General features: G+C 43.4%; 1 protein-coding gene across 1 annotated transcript; it reads left to right on the top strand.

Annotated features, from left to right (window-relative positions):
- The first annotated feature begins 2,750 nt into the window (after positions 1–2,750).
- LOC138299410 (keratin, type I cytoskeletal 15-like) lies at positions 2,751–21,534 on the top strand. The gene is made up of 8 exons (XM_069237644.1): positions 2,751–3,347; positions 6,480–6,562; positions 10,650–10,806; positions 13,091–13,252; positions 13,375–13,500; positions 15,093–15,313; positions 19,401–19,435; positions 20,651–21,534. The coding sequence occupies exons 1-8, from the start codon at positions 2,841–2,843 to the stop codon at positions 20,770–20,772; spliced, it is 1,413 nt and encodes a 470-aa protein (XP_069093745.1). The 5' UTR covers positions 2,751–2,840; the 3' UTR covers positions 20,773–21,534.
- The last annotated feature ends 942 nt before the right edge of the window (positions 21,535–22,476 follow it).

The following is a 22,476-nucleotide window of genomic DNA, read 5'->3' as shown; positions in this document are numbered from 1 at the left end:
AAAATCGCTGCAGCCGCACAATCGCATCATTCCAGTAGTCGTGCCTAAAAGTCATGACACACAGGGCAGAAGATTTTGACTGCCCACCAAGAAGGAGTGCTGCAGCCATCCGCCAAATGCATAGCCATAAGAAAAGTGGGGAACTCAAGAGGCTATGTGTAAACTAATATTTGGGAACTATGTGAGAATAATCCTGCATAGTAAGAACTTTGTACACCCCTAGTGCTAATATGGGCCAAGGGGTCTAGGTCATAACAAAACCCCTTGACCATAAATGGTCTATGCTGATCGAGGCCTATTATGTAACAGGTGCCTAATTTGATGAGGGTAGATGAAAATGGGATCCGCTCATTTTTGGAGATCAGCACTTATTTGTCCTCAACAGACATCTAGCAAGAGCAGGAGAGGGAAACGCCCACAAACAGAAAAGATGAGGGAAAAGAAAGACAGTAAAACAGTGACAGTAGAAACCTGCAGGATTGAGATAAAAGGACAGGGAAGGATTGATAGTGAACTAAACAGGTATAAGGTTGATTCAAGACCACCAACCATCTTTGGTATTTGGTGCCCTGACATTTAAAAGAGCGGGCTGCGGGTTTCTGAAATTGGATTTGGGCACCGGTACTCATTCTTTCATAACTTAAGCACAGAATGTAACTCTGCTCATGATGCACCATTCAACACCTGCCTGTAAACTTAGGGTGCTTTCTGATTCAATAAAGACCTGGTTATTATTGAAGAATCGCCTTAACCGTCTCCTTGAATTTCTGTGTCTGTAATTTCTGGGTAATTGTGACACCTCTAGGATTTGAAGTGACCACACCACCCACTGAAGGCATTTCGTACATTACTTTAACATTACCATAAATATTTGCATAATTAGCAGCTATTGGTAGAAACCAGCCCACGATGGAAGGGAAGAGCAGGAAGTGCATGGCTCCCACTGCTCCATGGTTAGCATCAGCTGTGCCTGCACCCTCTGACCTCAGCTGTCCCTGCACCGCTCGCGCGCTAGGGCCGCAGTCAGGCTCTGCCGGTGCAGCTTGTCACTGGTACTGTCTCTACATGAGATGGACGGTACAGTCTAAACCTGCCTCACTTCCCTTATCCTGTGTCTAATCTGCTGGAATATGCTGAACTCCCTCGGGCGGGACTCCAGAGCGGCTTCCTTTCGAGCTCATCGTGTGACCCGTGACATAAAGCCCTGACCTGTCCATTTAAACAAGACTAGTCAGATCTGGTGCCCCTGGCAGGGACTGGACAGGGTCATATGGAAGGCGTAAAGACAAGGCGAGGTGTACAGAGGGCATGGGATAGAATATTCCGCTCTATACTCCCTCATTGGAAGGGAGTGTGGTGAGACCAAGAAGAAGAGCTGGTCATTTTTATATGTTCACCACACCACATGTTGAAAATAAAATTAAAAAAAATACCAGCGCAATTGAAATAGCTTGCTTCTGATTCGCATACTTAATTAACCAGACCGGTGGCCAAGGATGTCCTATCAGTGATGCTCAACAGCATCAAAGGATATCGTGTAAGGTGCAGGCCATCAGTAAGTAAACCCACTTCTCCGACAGTCTCTCTTATGTTTTTATTGACATATTTCTACATTTGTGTCTGTGATTACTGGGGTGTCATCTGAGAGCTCAGGGGTCACTTAATTTATCTCAGACACTGGCTAACAGTCGAACTTCTGAAAAAGAGGCTTGGTTCAAAATTGGGATGCTTCCACTCTCATTTTGCGGTATATTATTTTGAGGTATATTGGGATAAAGAATAGAGTTGGGATGGGAAAGAAGGAACATAGAACAACCCTACAGAATTCCAAAGAGTAACTATCATTTGTGAGCATGGCGGCTGGGAGGTATTCTGCGGGGCTCTCACAACGTTGTCATGGGCGCACCTCCTATCGGTGCAGCAGGTTCAGTGGCAGCGGAGCCCAGATGCCTAAGGGACCAACAACAACCTGATTATTGCTGTGTTTGACAATTCCATTTGCGGCCAGGGGTCCCATTTCCTTCCGTGCACTGGGGCCCAGGACTCACTGGCCACGGGCATTGTTCACCTTTTGTTGAAAGGAAATATGGGTCAAGTCGGCATGGCCTCCTCACCCCGCCCCTTCCAGTAAACGCATAAATGAAGTGCCAGAAGCCAGATTATTCAGTTAAATACATTTGACAACAGTCTTTACTTGACTAAAAAACCGAACGAAGGGCATTTTTAGCACATTCGAGTGAGGCGCATTGATTTGCTGTTCAACTGACTGTTACAGAATGATTTAATTAGATAGTTAACACAGCAAAACTGCACCATCGAGAAGGTCTGAGGCCCCCAAATTAAAAGATGTTTTCATTTGAAGGCAGACCACTTATAAAGAACGATCAGACAAGATATTTCTCGAGACATCATTCGGAACTGCAGAAAGTAGATTTGAAACTCTGCTTTGATTCTGTCAGATCGTCTTGCACTGAAGGCTTACGATTTATGGATTTGCAGAGAGGTGCAGTTTGCTGAAATCTGAGCTATGTGTCAAAACTGTAGCCTTGAGCAAGGTGCCTTTTGTTAAGAGAAGTAAAAAAAAAATCACCTCGTTGTGCATCTGTCTTCAAGGAATTTCTCGAAGACCAATGAGACGCTTGTCAACGCTTGTCAGCGTTGGCCTGCTTGTCAAGGGTGCGGAGTGCGTCCAGGGGGCACAACCTGCTCTGCTGGAAACGCCCACTTTTTAGAGCATAAATGGGGAGCTGTGGAGCGAGGGAAGCTGCACTCTGATTCTCTTGAAAAAGCTGTGTCAGTAGCCGTTTGGGTGCTTGTCCTGTCTCTTTCTACTTACCACCATGACTTCTAAGTTTTCCAGGCAGAGTATGACCTCCCGCGTCTCCTTCGGAGGTGCCCCCAAAGCCCTCAGCATCCACGGAGGAGGTGGGGCTGGTGGCATCAGTATGTCTAGTGCGAGGCAGGTGTTTTCTGGGGCAGGTAGTGGGTTTGGTTTTGGGGGTTCCTCTGGTGGGGGGTATTCATCTGGTGGTGGCTTCTCTGCCGGAGGCTTCAGTGGTGGCACCGGTGGTGGCTTTGGTGGTGGCTTCGGTGGTGGCTTTGGTGGTGGTGTTGGTGGTGGTGCAGTTGAATCCTCTTTCTTTGCTGGCAATGATAAGCAGACCATGCAAAACCTGAACGAACGCCTGGCCAGCTACCTGGACAAGGTGCGGTCTCTGGAGGAGTCAAACACAGAGCTGGAGCGCAAGATCCGCGAGTGGTACGACAAACAGGGGGTGTCCGCGTCCAGCGCCACTCAACGGGACTATGGCCACTACTACAAGACCATCGATGAGCTGCGAGCCAAGGTACAGTATGCTAGGTTAGGTTATGTAATAATTTGTAGAGTGCTTGCATGCAGATGTTTCTTGGCACTTTAGGAAGACTCATCCTTTCAACCTAACAGTGACTTTTGTGAAAAAGGCTGAAGGTACTTTTTTAAAAGCCAGGATTTTACTGGCATCTAACAGAATAGATATGTTTCTTCTTGCAGTTTGAAAGGGAGAGAGTTCCAGAGTTTGGCCACTACAGTATAAATTGGAAGCATGGCTTGCATGTGGGTTGAATTTCTTTACAAAAGTTTGCCTGACACAGTGAAAGAAATGCTATCTTCCTGGAGAATCTTCTTGCAGTATGATTGCTTTGCCACAGGACCGAGGTTGATAGCTTGTTGAGAACTAGACATTGCTCCCTTCTTTATAACCTTCTCTTTACTTATTTCATGAGATCACTTGGATGTAACACCTTCCAAGCAGAATAGGTTACCAGATGATTCTATGAACATTCATGTAATAATCCAAGGACTTCTGGGAGTTGTAGTCCTGGCTCACCTCGTTTGAACTAACTGGGCCAAAGTTCTAAATTACAGTGGTTTGTAGGAGGAACGTTAGACAGTAATACGCTGCCCTGGTGACATGAGGTAATCGTGGTAGTAACATTATGAATACTTAGAAACTAGCTAAAGCCTGTGTGCTACAATGATTGCTGTGAAAATGGACCCAGCAGTTGGAGTCCTTTAATGTGCACCCCACGTTTACTGGGTTTGGGGCATGGATGAAATTTAACACTTGGGTTTCTCGGTTTCCTCGTCTTTTACAAAATATCTCTCTACGTGTGAGCGGTGGTAACACTGGTAGGACATCATGTATCCCGCTGTGCCCTGATCACCTTGACCTCAGGGAAGAAATTAGTCAATCTGCATCCATTCATCCCGAAAAAGGGTTTCATTATCACATGAGCAAATCAACACATATACTTGCTCATGAGATCATCTTCAGAGCCTGTATTTTTTTGTTTCCCCGCATAGAAGACCCGGCAACTGCCCGTCAATTGATTTGGGGGTGGGGGGGAGGTGGGGGGGGGGGGGGGGCTATCCGTTCCCCTCGTGGAAATCGATTTACTCCTGCCATAGTCTATAGTACATTTCTGACATTGGCAGGGTGAAAAGTGGTCGGGGAGAAATTTGAGAATACCCGCAAAAGTAATAATTTTTTTCATGTGTGGAAAGTTATAGGGCGTTCCAGCAGTGGAACACCCACTTTCCGCCCACTCCATTCACCTGGGAGTAGATTTACTCACACAGAAAATATTCGTGTGAGAAAATCCGATGAACAATGAACTTTAAACAAAAATAGCTGCTTGTTAATATGAGCCATAGTTATACACTTAACCAGCTCGACACCCTCGCCCAGCCAAAACCCCCCACTAATTTTACTTACTTTTCTCTATTCCCAAGCACCCAACAGAATTATTGGTTGGTACCATCATGTTTTAAAGGGATTGTTGTAACTGTTATGGATTTGGTGGAGTACTGGGACCGTTGGCAGGCGAAAACAATGACTGTACACATGCTAACTACACAAATATACGATAAAATATATACACAGACAAAATACTAGCAATGAATAGATATCTCACTACACCACGGAAATGTCGTCATGCTGTGTTCTGACTCTGTTATTAGTTACTGGCCACCAAATGATGCTAAACACTGGAGTTAGAATATGAAGTGTCCCAGTCCTACATAAGGTGGAGAGGGATTATGGCTAGATTGAGGAATTTAAATCAAGTGAATCTAACTGCAGGGAGATATTGATGGTCCATATTTTGGCAGCCTGTATTTTCTAGTTTATCTTAATTCTTCAGGTGTATTTTTACAACAGTTATGACGATCACAAATGAGCAAACTCAGCAGTGCATCCTTCCGAGGTCGATAAAACTAGTACGACTGACTAGCTACTCATATTGAAAGGGCTGTTGGGGTCGCATCTATTTTGTCCCAGTAATTAACTAATTCTGCAGGCCAAAGAGCCCAATGTCATGTATGACACTTAGACGAGTTCCGGGCTCTCAAGTTTCCCAGGCCCTTGCATTAGTATCTCATCCAAGACTGCATGTCCCAGAATGCAAAGCTGATGTTGTCAAACCTGACGCAAAAGTATTTGCAGATCTTCATGTCCTTTAGACTCCATCCAGCCTCGTTGTCCGCCCGACCCCCTTACTCTGAGCATCTGTTCCCATCGCAAGAGCTGCACGGTGGTGGCAGAAGTATGAACAGGGCCTCGACATGGCATCAGACCCTATAACGTGCACTATTTCCCGAGCTCCACACATGGGCATTGACAACACTTTGCATGGTGGTAAATGTAGTTTCTTGTTCCCCTTAAACTCTTCATCTCTTGCTACAGTATATCTATGCTCCATTTTTCTCAGTTCTTTTCTTCCTTTCCCTTCTTCCCTTTCCTTTGTCTGAATTATTTCATTTTTACTACATTCATTGATTTCTCCCCATCCCCTTCATTCATTTCCTTTGTCTTTCCCACCTTCCTTCATTTCTTTCATTCTTCCCTCCCTTAGTTGCTTCATTCCTCCTTTCCGCCACAGCTTCTCCCTATTTCCTCGCGCCCTTCCTTTCTTTTCCCATCCCAGCAGACCAGTGCCTCCGAACGGCTGATGGGGCTGGGGCAGCAGGTGTCGTGTTATGTGATTTGTTCTACCACAGACCTTTCAGAGGCAAGGCCTGTCAGGAAACAGTCTTTCTTCTCTGGTTATGAGGAGGCTGGTGTAAACCGATTAACACGTAGGCTGCAATATTTTAGGTCCAGGTTAGTGCATGTTGGGGATTTTTCATTGGTTAGTGCAGGATAAGAGTTGGGGGAAGGGGCGGGGAAAAAGCATCAAGGGCCGGAGCTCACATTGGAGATTGAAAGGTTCCAGGGGTGAGGCTTACAGGGATGAGAGAACTGTAGGTGGGAAGGGGGTGTAAGTGAGATCTTTTCATGGGTAGTCCCGCACCTTGAACTAGCTGGCGCAGCTCTTACAGCCTCAACAGCCAAGTATTGCTGGTTCCACCCCAACTCCACCTAAACTCAAAGTTGGGTGGTGTAACAGACATGTTCTCCTAAGATGCACTGCTCAGACCTTCTTCTTCTTCTTTCCAGATCTTCGAATCCACCACTGGCAATTCCAAGATTGTCCTGGATGTTGACAATGCCAGGCTGGCTGCAGATGACTTCAGGATGAAGTGAGTATTTTCTGTCATTCTTTAATGTCTTCACCACATAGCCATGTTTTGCTCACATATGCATTAACTACCCTCCTAGGGTGCAGCCCCGTCACGTTTCTCAGATCCATGCGTGACCTGCTGCTCCAGTCCGGGTTTCTTCTTTGAATTCCGGAAATTTTAGTTGTGTTTATAGATATAATATTATAATGTATAATAGAACAGGACAACAAGTCCCAGAATTCAAAGGGAAAAAAACATGGCCTGGACCATCACAGTACACCTAGAACTGGGGAACTTGGCAGCTAGGAGGGTGGTGAATATTGGGGGGAGGTGTGTGTGTGTGTGTAAGGTGTGTCTGTGTGTGTGAATTGCTGTTAATCTCCTACAGGAACAGACTCAAGTACTACTGTGACCATGCGCTACAAACACAAAGTGCCAGATCCACAAGAAAGTGGTGCATCAGTCCTGATGCGTCACTTTTCTTGCTCCAACCTTAGTCTCTCTAACATCACCATGGTAGCAATGTATATACATTTCCACACACCGTTGAGCATGTCAGAATTTATGATGCTATTTTAGTGCTTTGCTGGATTAGTGCCATTAGTTATGGTGCTAGTTAAGCAAAGCACTAGGGAGGCCCATAGGTTATTGTGGGCCCGTCACTTTGACGCCTGCAATGTGCAGGTGTTAAAAAAGACAGAAAAAATGACACAATGAAATCTTGTAGATTTAATTGCACCATTTTTTTCAACCTCCCTGTGGGAAAACACCCCCCTTGCATACATTATACCTAGCACAGGCATAATGTGGCACAAGTGAATACAAAGTGGTGCAATGGTAGCATTGTCCCACTTTGTAAATATGGCGCTTCAGAAATGCCTACCTAACAGCACATTAGCGTAAAAAAAATGATGCTAATGTGGCACAAAGAGGCACAAGGGCCTTGTCAATTTGGCCCATAGTGTCGTGTGTGAATATGTGTTTTTTGTGCCATCCTAGTAGGAGGGTCCAAGGATCCCTCCCTGTGACATTCATACTGGCAGATTAATCACATACACTCAGAATGCCTGCAAGATTATGTACGACTCAAAAATCACTACCCCCAGGCATGCTAGAAGGCTATGTAATGGTCAAGGGAGCAGAGACACAAAATTACCTCCCCTTTGTGTCTCACTCACTTTGCAAGATACCATCCCTTCTCTCCTCCATCATGGGCAGCTAAGCTATCTCATCAACTGGTGGGTACCACCTGGAAGCATCCTACACTAGCTATGTAATGGTAGCACAGAAACTGTGGAGGCAACAACAAGGGCTGTCTGAAGGAACCACCTATCATCCCTAAATCAACCACTTCTAAACCATAAAAATACCCTTACAAGCCAAATACCCTTATCCATCCCTAACAATACCCTTACCACCCAAATATCCATATTCACGCCTAACAATACCCTTACCACTCAAATATCCTTACCCACAATGAACCTTAAAAATACCACTACCACCGAATACCCCCAGCCACCCTAATCCTGAAAAATACCCTTACCACCCAAATACCCTTAATCACCCATAAACCTGAAAATGCTGTTACCACCCAAATACCCTCAACAACTCTAATCCCTAAAATTACCCATGCCACCCAAACCCTCTCGGCCATCCTAAACCCCGAAAATTTGCTTGCCACCCAAATACCCACACATACTCTAAACCCTAAAAATACTCTGGCCACCCAAATACCCTTACCCTCTTAAACCATAAAAACACTCTTATCACCCAATTACTCATAACCACCCTAAACTCTAAAATACCCTTGCCACCCAAAAACCCTTTACCCTCCCCTAAATCCTAAAAATACCCTTACCACCCAATACTCCTTCCCACCCCAAATCCCCAAAATACCCTTACGACCCAATACCATTACCCATGCCTAAGCCCTAAAATACCCTTACCAATAGGCCATAAAAATACCCTTACCACCCAATACCCTTACCCTCCCCAAAACCCTTAAAACACCCTTACTCAATTCCTAATTAACATATTTGAAGGCTCACTGGAAAAACTGACCTGTCAACCAATAACAGAGCTCCATTTTTTAATTTACTCTCTTGCAGGACTTTAGAGGGACACTCTTGAGTCCAACTATCAAAATACACAATTATTTTTTACCTTTAATTTCTGAAAAACTACTGAACAGATTTACAAAAAATCACAAAAAGCACAATCTGGTGACCAAGATCTAGCATCCTGCTACATTTGGTGTAATTCTGTTCAGCAGTTTTTGCTGTAGCCATGTCTAAAGAAGTCTGTGGAAAATGCATGGGGATTTTATGTTTTGCACCCCTCTTTTGTCTCCGCCCCTGCTTGACGGATCATCCCAAAACTTTCCAGGATGGAGTTTGGATGAATAAACTTTTTTTTGGAAAGGTTTGTCAACATTCTTCAAAAGGGGTCAAAGTTATTAGCAAACCAAAAAACGCTCAGTCTATAGAAAAGCAAACCTAACTATAACTAGGAAATATATATCTATATCTATCTGAATATATATCTATATCTATAGATATATCTACATATATATCTATCTCTCTATCTCTCTCTCTCTCACTATATATATATATATATATATATATATATATATATATATATATATATATATATTTGAAGCAGTTTCACTTACCTGCAATGTACTTATATTTGCATATCAATGGTAAAAACGTATGTGGTAAAGGCATGCATGTTAAAGACATGTGTGGTAATGGATGTACGGTAAAAGTATTGCATGGTAATGACCACGTTGTAAAGGTTGTTTCCCAGCACCAAGTATGTTTAAAGAGGTATTAGGTAATGCCCATCAGATCCACTTAAATCAATCTAGAATTCTTTTCTAGATGGGCTGTGACACTCTGCTTTAATGAGGGAGGCAGTCTGTGAGCATGTCTTACCCCATTAGGAGCAGATTAGGGTTCAAGCCAATGTTATTTGAGCTCCTGCAGAGCTCACCAATCAAAAGCCAGTCCATATTAATCGTCCGGAATTCATGTTGAATTATCACTGCTTACACACATCCTTCATGGTCGCCAAACTTGTGACATGCCGTCATCCCTGCCGCAGGTTGCACCTGCTGAAGCCACACATCTCTCCACCGGCATATTCACACATTCCCTTACGGAAGGTCACCTCCAATGTCTTACACAGCAGAGCACCCCGTGGTTTCCCATCACCACCCTCCACTCTTGAGAGATCCAAATCATGTGCAATCAGCTAATATAGAAATTGGATTAAGGGATATTTGTCGAAGACATAACCTAAAGTATGCAAGGAGCCAGGACTGAATCCACAACTCTTGATTCCACACAGTACCATAAACATTAGTCAGACACATCTTCCTAAAATAATACACTTTATGAACAAGTGGTATTAGTCACGATACACAGCACTCACAGAGCTGCCCTTTGAGTCAGAAATATGGGTCCATTGTCAAGGTTCCAGGGGTAAAATCTTAAAGACAGTGCTCTTAGGGCCACAGCAGTTTGAACGTTTCTATTATCAACCCTCTTGCATTGAGCCAATATTGCAGTCTACTTAGGAGGAACCGTACATATATTTTGCACTAATTCAAATGTTCACTATGTAAGTATTTTCTTCAGTGTAATAAGGAACCCAACATGGCTCTTGGAATATCAGTGGGGTAAAATGAGTCCTCCTCACTCAATGAGGAAACTGTAGGACACGCATCATCTTCCAACAACCACTCATTCGCCTGCAGATACCTGAGTAGGGCACCGTGCTTAGGAATGAAAAACATTTTCCACCTAGGTCCAGGATGCATGCAAAAGATCCTGTGATTTGGTTGTCAATGTAATTCAATGTAATTAGTGTCACTGAACTGGGTATAAACAGGACATTCCATTACCAGAACTGCATTTAAATCTGCAAGACAATGTCAGCAAGTTACTTTCTTGACCATGAAATAGAACCCTTTGAAAAGGTCAAATGAATGCCTACTAAGCAGTTGAGACTATAATACTTTGAGAATTGTTGCCTGGAAAACAGACTATAGGGGCATCAGAGAAGATCTTTTGAATGACAAAATTCTCATTTATGTCTTAAGGTACGAGAATGAGCTGACTATGCGCCAGAATGTGGAGGCTGACATCAATGGACTGCGCCATGTCCTGGATGAGTTGACCATGTCCAGATCTGACCTGGAGATGCAGATAGAGGGCCTAAAGGAGGAGCTGGCCTACCTCAAGAAGAACCATGAGGAGGTAAAGTAAACAATACGTCCAGATTGTGAGTAGCGGGAGGAGAAGAGCCTCCCCTAAGGAAGGTCTAGATCAGACACAATATCCTGTGTCATGATTCTGCAAACAATATTCTAAGCCATTAACCTATTTATAATATGTGTCCTGTGAGCATCTATTAATGCTTTCAATGACATTGAAAAATTCTAGTTGAGATGCTAATAATTGCTACAGTTTGCCTAATAAAAGATATCATATGCATTCCCAGGACCTGCGGCCCTCACTGAAGACTTTTATTTGACTCTAGGCTCCATCCTTGATCACAACAGCATAGAACAGTATTTTCTCAGATACCTTCAGAGTTTGAATAAGCTTATAATGTCAGTTTTGATCATTTTGATCTCAGCAAGCATGCTGATGTGCCATTCACTCACTAGAGGGACTCCCTAGCATTTCACAATATATGATCATAAAGACGTCATCCATAGCTGTGTACATCAGAAGGTCCCCAACTCATTATCAAAACTGCCTTCCACCTCATTTTTCGTGTCAGTGATCCCAGAGGCATTAAGCATATGATCTTGTACTGTGAAGTCTTTCTGTGCATTTGCTACATCCCTGATCCCAAATATGCTATCAATAACTGTGGTCTTCCAAATCATGTTTCCCATCATTAATGTAAATCACACACTTAGGTCCTCATTACAAGATCGGCGGTAAAAAACGCCTACAGCCGCGGCGAGGGCTGCCAAAAGACCGTCGCCGCGGCTACCAGCCGTCTGCCATATTATGAGCACAGCCGGATTTCCCCCACAAGAAGGGTGGAACCCCAGCTGTGGCCGTCCTGGCAGATGGCGGTAAGGTGGCGCAGCTACCACCAGCAGCCCCATGCCAGTAGACCACCGCAAGCCATATTATGAGAAATAATACAGCCTGGCGGTGTTCTGCTGGCAGGCGCGGCTGGCTGTAGCAGCGCCCGCCCCATCTCCTGCCGGAAGACCCCCTGGATCCAGGTAAGTCAGGTCTCCGACAACGGAGGAAGGTGTTGTGTGTGTGTAGGGGGGTGTGCATGTATGTGTGTGCATGAATGTGGGTGTGTGTTGAGTGTTGATTGCGTGTGTGCATGTATGGAAGTGTGAGTGCATGTATGTTTGAAATCGTAATGCATGTCTGCGTGTATGTTTTGAAGCGTGTGCGGATGTGTGTCTGAATGGATGTATGCATGCGTGTATGTATGTGTGAATGAATGTGAGTATGCATGTGTGTGAAGGGTGGGCATGGATGTGATAGGGCCTACTTCCATGGTTTTTGTGGCGTAATGAACTCCACGAAAACCATGGTGGTAGGCAAGGTCATAATCCCACAGACGGCACAATGGCGGCGGCCGGGCTGGAGATGGTTATCTCCAGCCCAGCGGCTGCTACCGCCATGGCAGTCGGAGTGGTACGTTGGTGGGTTGGCTGATGTCATAATGTGGTGGTAAGTACCACCACCCTGTTGGCGGTACTACCGCCACATTATCGCAGACCGCCGGGGTCATAATGACCCCCTTAGAGTCTTGTTTAAGGTTTTTTAGACGATGTACTGCATCACAAACATGGTGGATGCATGATACACATGCATTATACCCAATGGCACTTGTAACATGGTGGACATGATATTTTCAAAGTTTTGATCACTACCTCAAATATACTATCACTAGCAGTGTGCTTTATCATGTCTTGCCCCACACATTGCCTGCTACTGACATAAACCACATTGTTGGCATGTCTGTGTACCCAGTACTCTTTAGCTCTATCTCATAGTCCTAGATCACCAACACCTCTTTCAGTACTTCACACTCTTAAATGCCATTTGTGAATTCTCCTCAAAATATCTAAAATGGAAATATAACATGAATAGTTAGGAGATACCCATATACAATTATTACACATAGAAAAGACTGTGCCCTCTTTACACTTTTACTAATTTGAGTTGGATATTTTGGGGTTGATTCACAAAGTCATGTATGAGTATGTGAAGTAGTACTCTTGTACTTCTACTTCATGTACTCATAAAGGCCTTTGCTATCTTACTCACGGAAATTAAAGAGTAAGTCACACCTATGTTGGAAGTAAGTCACACCTAAGATGGGTGTATGTTAGGTCCATGGTGCGTGTAAGTCATACCTATGTTTGAAATAAGTTACAGAAAAAAACGTTGTGAGTTGACTTCCTATTTATTATTTAAGCAATAGGGCAAAACTTTTGTTGGAAACAAATTACTTATGCTGTTACTAACAGTGAATATTTGTGCACTTTCTGTATAGGAGATGGGTGAAATGCGCACACATGCGGCCGGCAAGGTCAGTGTGGAGATGGACGCTGCTCCAGGGAATGACCTGACCAAGGTTCTCACAGAGATGAGAGAGCAGTATGAGTTCATGGCGGACAAGAACCGTAGAGAAGCCGAGGGCAGGTTCCTTGCTGCTGTACGTTGGCCACCTTAACTTCTACACAACTTACTTTCACAAAGCAGCATTACCAACTGCTCCTGGCTAATTTGTTATGTATATAATTTTTGTATTTTCACCCCCCCCCCCATGACATATAGAGTGAACAGCTGCAAAAGGAGGTTGTGGCCAACGTGGAGCAGGTGCAATCCGGGAAGAGCGAAATTACCGAAATAAGACGCACCATGCAAGGCTTGGAAATAGAGTTACAGTCACAACTAAGCATGGTACGGTAAAATTATATTTCAGACCATATCCAGTCATAGTAAAACAATTCTATAGTACGGTCCACTAGATGAATTAAGTTTGTCAGTATGCACCACTCTTGCTATGGAACTGATTTGCTTGGGTTTATTTGGGAAGCCACAAATCAGCTACTGTAAGATGAACTACTGCACAACATTAGAGAAAAAGTGATGGAGAGGATGCAGGATCATAGTAACATGGTTAGCATGGTCCCTGAGGTGTGAAGAGGAGCAGACGTGTTGAGTAGTAGCTGATCTATTTGTAGCTTTTTGTTTGATGTGGTTAGATAGTTTGTTCCTTATGTGTCAACTGAATCCATTAACACAAGATCCCCTCAAAATATGTTGACTATAGTCTGCCAATTTTAGGACCTACTATCTACGATTTCATCTTTTGGTCTTTGAATTTCCCCTCAGATTGCAACCAAGTACTTGTCCCTAACATACTACGAGTTTGCCCTAGGCCAGACATCTTCAAACGGTTTTGCTCTGAGCCCCCCTTAGAAAAATGTTTAGAAGTTAGCATCCCTCCAAACTGTATGGCAAGGCTTTGGGGGATGGGAGGGATGATTGTGGGGGGGGGAGATTATGAGATCATTTCAGGGTTGCTTTTCTTTAGCTCGTAATCCACACTACATGTGACTTTTAAGAAAGCAGCAGCAAGAACAGAACAGAATTGATCAAAAACACTACCCCCCACAATTGGAGTTCTGTGTGCCCCAGTGCAACTCCGCCTGCTGCACTAATGATGGATGTAGCCCTGAGAAGCAGGCTGTCTCCTCTTCTTTTACTCCTTCTCCATCATGTCTGACCATCACTTTAATCTCCAGTCTCTTGTGAAAGAAAATTAGCTACTGTATGCTGCCATCCTCTTTTGTGCCATGGGCACTATCTGCCCTAATGGTAGCAAGGAAAATGAGCCACCATGCTCACTTTTTAATGTAATTGCAAAAACAACAAATGATGGACAGAAAGCAGAACAAATCAAACATTCACCCCAAGTCACAGATCTGGGTTTAATCCATCAGTTGTTTTGCTTGCCATGCCATTCCAGTTTGGACCCAGCTATATGTCAATTAGTCTTGACCCTATTCTACATGGGAACAGTCCAGCCTGAACTGCCCGGCCAGATCCTCCATGGACCAGAAACAAGCATCTGTCTTCACCAACTTTCACACTGCTAAATAAACTACTTATAAGGCGATTTAGCACATTAGAACTGAATTATGTATGTCAAGGCATCTGAAATTAGTTAGACCGAATTTCTAGTTGGAATACAAGTTTAGAAATCAAGTAGAGTTTTCAAGATCATGTTCCATTAGACATAGCTAAAACAAATTATTCAGAAGACCAGATGATCAATGCTAGAATCCCTGTGCTCTAAACGTGCCTTTTCTGCCACTCTGTATGTGCTTACTTCTACTATTAAAAAAAATTATATTGTAATTGTACAATTAATTATATGTACTACACCAATGATAGATCTAACTCCACCCTAGATTGCATGATGTCAGGTTAAACCACTTTGTGCTAAGATTTGACCTTTTTTCATATTTTTTTTCCTGAACCATCAGAAAGCTGGCCTTGAAGCCTCCCTTTCCGAAACAGAAGGTCGGTACGGAGCACAGCTTCTTCAAATTCAGAATATCATCAGTGGTTTGGAAGCACAACTCCTAAACCTCCGAGGTGACATGGAGAACCAGAACCACGAGTACAAGATGCTCCTGGATGTGAAGAACAGGCTGGAAATGGAAATCAACATGTACCGTCAGCTGCTGGAGGGTCAGGATGCCAAGTGAGTGACAAAGCCTCTCTTCACATCACAGAATCACAGACAGCATCAGTAAATCCCATTCTTCATCAGGCATGAACTGGGATCATCAGTGAATGCCACACTATTGTCCAGTATACTTATTGCCACTGGCCAGATATTGCAGATGAATAGCGTACATCCTGAACTTCCGGTTGTCGTCCATATGATTTTAACTTAGATTCACTCAAGTGACGCGAACATAGGCCCTCATTTCAACATTGGCGGGCGGGGGAGGCCACCTGCCAATATTGAACCTCCAGTCGCCTGCCTTTGTGGCCTGGAGCTCACCGACCGCATTTGGACATCCCCGCTGGGCCGTAACATTGCAGCTGGCTCCTAATGGAGCCGGCGGCAATGTGGCGGTGCGGCTGGTGCAGCAGCACCCGTCGCGTAATCCACTGCCTGTAATTCAGGCAGTGGATTGCGCGATGGGGCTGTGCCTGGGGGCCCCACCACTGCCCATGCCAAGTGCATGGACAGTGCAGGGTCCCCCAGGGGCACTCCAAGTCCCCCTACCGCCACCCTGTCCATGGCGATGTCCACCGCCATGGACAGGCTGGCGGTAAGGGGAGTCGAAATCCCCATGGCAGCGCTGCTTGCAGCCTGTTGGCGGTACTACCATCACATGACCATGGGCCTGATTATGAGTTCGGCGGACGGTTTACACCATCTGTCGAACATCCAACGGGGAGGTTACCCCCATACTGGCTACCTCCCTGCCCGGCCCATTAACAGTTTCCCGCTAGGTCAGCGGGCGGAAACCTGAGTTTCTGCCCGCTGGCCTGGTGGGAAACAGCCTATTGCATTGTCTACAGCTCGCAATGTTCACTGTCTGCAAAGTACAAATACAAAGCAGGCAGTGAACATTGCAATGGTGATGGGTAGGGGGACCCCTGCACTGCCCATGACAAGTGCATGGGCAGTGCAGAGGCCCCCCCTGGGTCCTCCTGGACCCGTTCTCCACCAGCCTTTTCATGTCGGTGCTACCACCATGAAATGGCTGGCGGCCAATGAGGTCGTAATCCTCAGGGCAGCACTGCTTGCAGCGCTGCCCTGGTGGATTAGGACCACCGCAACCACCTGACCGCTGGGATCTCTGATCCCGGTGGTGCTGGTGTTCCCACCATGGCAAGACTGCCAGAGTTAAAATATGGCACTTCGACTGCAGCATTGGCAGCGTTCAGACCGCCATCCGAGAGTCTGATGGTCTACTGGTCGCCAGGATTGTAATAGGGGCCATATCAAGATGGCCATCTGCGAGTGTGCTTGTGAAGGCACGAACAACAGACACCTAGGATTAGGTTTGTATTATTTTAATAAATTCATTTAAAGATGACCACCACAGATGCAGTCATCTACCGTGGCCATTTTCAAATAAGTTTGTTAAAATGTTACAAATGCATTAAAAGATGGCTACCTTGGATGCACTCACATCCACCACAGACATTTTCTATGGCATTTGTAATACTTTAACAAATCCTGTTTTAAGATGGTTATCACAGATGTATTGCATTCATGTTGTTGTCTAACACAGAAAAAGCTTTGGAAAAGTCGATATGTTTCACTGAGGAGAACTATTGGCTTTGCCAGAGCTTTTTTGTCATGATTCCCAAAAACTGCAATCACTTCGAACACTTTATCTCCTCTGTCATGATTGTGTAGATCCTGCAAGACTCTGCGCAAGAGGCCCCACTTATCTCAACACACGGATCCACTTCCACCAATCATCCAGGCACTTCCCCTCAGCCAGTCTCTCACTTGTGTACATCCCCTGCATACAGGAGAGCAGAGTGGGAGGTTGCGCGTTCTCACATATCTCTCCTAAGTCTTGAAACGGCCTCCACACCACATCAGGTCCCCTGTGTCACTCCTCGAATTCCGCAAGAAGCTGAAGGCTTGGCTTTTCAATTAAGTCCAGGCAAGCCCTCACCTACTTACTGGCAAGCACCTGGATAACCTCATGGGTGACCAGAACACTATAATACATAGCATAGCATAGAACGTTAACTGGAGCTCTTAGGATCTTGCTATTACTGACCTATTAAAAAATATAGGCCCATATTTATGGGAAAATGACGGAGCGCGGCGCTGCCCCAAAATAGGCAGCGCCGCGCTCTGTCATTTTCACAATGCAGGGATGCACCGTATTTAAGTGAATATGGTGCACCCCTGTTTTGTCCCCTGCACTGGCTCTAAATTTAACTGCCAGCGCCAACGCAGACATCCTTGCACCATCGTGCAAGGATGTCTGCATTGAGAGGTGTGATTGTTTATGTGCGGGAAGGTGTCCCTTCCCCCACATAAACAATCAGTAATGGCGCTTTGGCACTTCTGTGTGTGCTGCAAAATGCGGCACACACACAAGTGTCAAAGCGTCATTTTCAAATGATTGTTTATGTGCAGGAAGGCACACCTTCCTGCACATAAACAATATTTTCTTGCATTTTGCTCTTTCTATGCGTGCTGCAGAATTCAGCACGAATAGAAAAAGCAAAAAACGAGGAGGAACAAAAGTATTCCTCCTCGTTGTGCATTGCTAACGCCACCCCTGGGGGTGACGTTAGATTTTGCCACTGCCTCAGGTTTGCGAAATCTTGTAAATCTGAGGCAGTGTCAAAATGCAATGGGTGTTGGTGTGGTGCGCCCACAGCAACACCGAATGCTCGACCCTCTGACACAGATAACTGCATCGGAGGGGCCCATATTTACAAGGATGTGTAACACCACAAAAAGTGGCGTTAAACCTCCTTGTAAATATGGAGCAGAGGTTAGCGCCACTGAAGCATCACGTAAAGTGACGCTCCAGAGGTGCTAGGGGCTCATAAATATGCCCCATAGTGTTTGATATATTCCAAGAACAATGATAGGTTTAGCAATCCTGTGTACCTGGATAATCTTGAGTCATAAATTCATGCATAATAATTGACATTCAGTTGAATATTGAAAAACAAGCTATGACTTAAAGGTCCCACTGATGAACCTCATTGCGCCAATGAGTATTTATTACTTTCCAGTGATAAATACGCTTCTGAAAATGTCGTCACTGCTCACTTAACAAGTGGAGGCCTTTACATAACTGATAGTCAAGTTCAATGGCTCCTCGGACCACTGAAGAGGAGTAAAAGAACACAATTGAGAATGTTGCCAATATTAGCAAGAATGTAAATTCTAACACGGAATCCTGAAAAGTTCAAAACTTTGCACCTATATTAATTTGAACGAATTATGTATTTTGCACAGCTTTATCTATGGAAAACATTTTAGCAAAAATGTTATAAAAATATACATTTTCTACCGAATCTATTTTTGTCAGGAAGTCTCCCAAAAAAGCTTTTCCTCACCCTCAGTTTTTAATATATTTCACCATTCTTGGAAGAGACTCTTCTTTTAAGAAAAACGGCCAGGGCATATTTTTGGGGGGAATTTTAAGGGACCTTTGCCCCTGCTTTGTAAATTCAAACTGTATTTCATGTTAAGGAGCAATCAAAATTAGAACTGTTTATTTGGAATTACAAGTGATCACCGTTGACATTCACAGTAGCATAAATATGACTGCCAGTCAACTGATTTTTTTCATTTATTTCAACAATTGAAATTCTAAATGAAAAAGTTCAATTTAAGTTCAATGTACAGATGCTTCCATAGGTATAGGAGGACGTCTATCTATATAATCCCTCAAACTCCAAAGGATTTAAAATCTGATCTATATCACCCTGTACATAATTAAATCCGAGCATTGATGCCCACAGAATTTGGACTGGACAGGGTGTATTGTGGAGTCTGATGCGGACTCTTGTTCTTTTGGGAGTATGGCTGTATGCTGGCTTGTGTGTGTTTGTTCCAAAGCCACTATATGATGAAGAATGTGATTGATAAATTTAAACATCTCTGTAATGTGAAACCATTGTTTAGTTTCTATTGCATTTTTAGCAGTCTAGTTGATTCTATAGTATATATATATATATATATATATATATATATATATATATATATATATATATATATTTGAATTGTATAAAAGGATTTTTTTATGTGGCACATTGTTAACAAAGAGGTCGTTTTTTCGCAGATCTGCTGCATGGACATCATCAGCTGTAAAAGGAGGTGAGTAGCCTTTCTTCTTGCAGAATAGATCCACAAAATAGTAGCATAACAGTGGGTATTACAGAGAGCCCCAGAGGGAAATAAAAATTCCTGCATATGCACCACATAGGTTGATGAAAGCGCAATCATTTATCTAAATTGTATGCCATATGACTGTCTCACTCCTGGAATTTAGGAGGAACTCGCAAATTAGCTGATGCCCAATGTTCTCAACTCAGCCCACCTCAGATAACCTGGAGAATGGGCGTATTACGGAGAGAATGTACTGACTTTGAGTAAACCTGTTACCAAAATGTAGGAAGAAGAGAAAGCAAAATTAATTAATGCTTTTCATTACTAAAACCAGAATATAAGTTTGAACATGTTATCTGTACTTTGTGTTTTGGTAGCATTGACCAACACCACAATATGAATGTACTCATTAACTAAATGAGCTGGCACTAATTTACACCAACATGCGTGCCAGTGCCAAACTGGTACATCCGCAGAAGCTGAAGTGATGCAAACGGAAGTAGGATGGATAACTAGTGTGACCTTTCATGACTGTGCAAATGACTTCCACCCAACTATAAAAGCCAAGGAAATAAACATATTGCCATGTTCTACTGCAACAGATAAGAATTTCATGAGGTTTTACCCACTCAGAAAGACATGTACTAAACATATTTATAGGCCAGTTTTTCACAAGCTAAGGCACCTGATTTCAAACTGCACAGGTTTTCAAGACATATCACAGGGTCCTGAAAGGCAAATCTACCACTTTTTTTTTCCTTCCAAGCCCAATGCTTGCCACCTTGTATCCTTGATTTAGTGTAGCTGGCCATTTATATTCAATGAGATTGTTCTACAAAATAAAGGGCATAAGAAACACTGGTGTATCTATTTACAGTAGAATGTACCCTTTCCTTCTATTGGTCAGGCCATTCTTATAATCATGTAATTGACTTTTATGTTTTACGAAACCAAACATAAATTTATGGCATGGGTTTGAGCGGAGTACACCATCTGAACCTGTAATGTTATCAACAATTAGACACCAAATTTAACTAACTTGTAATAAGGGGGGATTTTCATCACATTATTTCTATAAATGTATGTAATTAAGCATTATCCTTCTAGATTAGTATATGTTCCTTGCCACACATGACAGATATTAATTAAAATAGTACATTCACAGGTCTGATCAGTAATCTTTGTTTTTATTTTGACTCCTAGGAGGATCTAGCTCCTCTGCCAGCTCCACCAGCAAAACAAGCACATCTACCTCTCAGGTCCGGACCATTGTGACCGAGGAGGTTGATGGCAAAGTGGTGTCATCCTCAGAACGACGATATTGAACACAGTCAACACAACTTCCAACTTGCGAGCCTGGATAGGAATCTTTATGCTATAGAAGATAGAAGTTGTAACTACTAAGTGAGGAAAAGACTGTGGAGCTTGCTCTTGAACCTGACCTGGTGAATGTAATTCAAATGAACAGAAGCTATTTTATGAAACCAAATTGCCCTTGTGAACCTTTGTTGATCCCAGCTCACAACGTCAAATGCCCTTCTGGTGTCTGCAAGACTCAACCAAATATTGAGTGTTGTTTTACAGTTATGTTGCCATTGTTAGAGTAGATCAAAATGTGAGGGTGGCCTCAAGAGGCTTTTTACTGCATAAAAATGTCCCCATCTCATTATCTAGCCTGCATTAACATGTTCCTGTACTGCACCTTGCTGCTAAAGTGGATACATGATGTATGTTCATCACTACACTCATCTCTGTCAGAACACAGACAGTTGCCACAAAATATTGGGGAGTTCGACCCTGGAGCACGATGCTGATTAAGAGCAGGTTCAGCGACAAGCTGATATAGGCCTTTAAATATTTTACAGTTGTGCGGTTAAGGTACAGGGTACATTAACAATGCTCTTTTGAAGGTCAGAGGGACAAAGCATACAGTCTAATTCAAGGGTGTTGTTCACAGTTTTTTTCCTAACAGTTTCAGATGTTCTTAAATGAGGTTCTTTAAATTTACCACTGTCATTTTAATCAAAGGGGTGTTCTTTTTTTCATGTAAACCTGGTTAATAAAGATTCCTTTCTGACTTCTGCAAATCCAAGGTTAATGTAAATTTCAGTTCAGCTGCTCAGCATTCTAAGTTTGTACAGTCTGGATTTCCTTGTTGATCATACTGTTTGGTTGTGCACAGAATGTTTCAGTGAATGCCTTGACTGTGGCAACAACACATGAGGTTCTCAGTGATGTAGGACCAATCATTGAGCTAAATATGCAGACTAGTGTTCTGAGAGAGAAATAAACTGCTAGTTCTATCATATGTCATTGTGTGGGCAGTCATGGATTCTACTAGAAAAGTTGAGAAATCATGAGATACGTTTTTGCTATATAGTTAAGGATGGAGACTGTCGATCCCATTCACTATAATTTGATTTTTCTCCAGCACCAAACATGATTTTATAAAACTTGACCTGACAATGGGTCAGTGCTTTGAATTTTATTTTTCGAACATCTTTATTGTGACAATATGCTCAGATAAGACAAATAGGTGTATTGGTAAAACAGAGGAAAGGACCCTTAAGATAAAAATGTGTGCTAAACATATTAGGTCATTGCAGAGACACAACCCTGACCTCAAAAGTACTGCAAAAGAGAAAACGCAAACAATGGTTGCTAAGGGTTAACCCAGTGCCTCATTCAGTGTGCATCTATCACATTGTATAGACTAATGACTCAGTGACAGAGATCTCCTAAATTCACTAGATTATTCACTGTATGACCTCTGTTTTAGCGGCTAGTGAGCAGAATAGGTGAAAGTGTGGAATAGATGCTAATTGGTGCCAGTGACAATGAGAAGAGAAGCACCTTTGGTGCCGGGATACAGGTTCAAGTGCAGTGCAGATGCTCATGGGTGGATTTGCCAAAGTTTGCAGGTACAAAATGTGCACCAGTTGGTGCAGTTTTTGTAGATCTTCTGTTTTGGGTTGGGAAGTTGTGGAGTGAGACAGCAGGACAGAATTACACAAAATTCCTGTTTGTGT

The sequence above is a fragment of the Pleurodeles waltl genome, chromosome 6 (assembly GCF_031143425.1).
Source record: "Pleurodeles waltl isolate 20211129_DDA chromosome 6, aPleWal1.hap1.20221129, whole genome shotgun sequence".
Lineage (NCBI taxonomy): Eukaryota > Metazoa > Chordata > Amphibia > Caudata > Salamandridae > Pleurodeles > Pleurodeles waltl.
The sequence above is the reverse complement of the archived record's forward strand: the minus strand, read 5'-3'. Positions and strand labels throughout refer to the sequence as shown.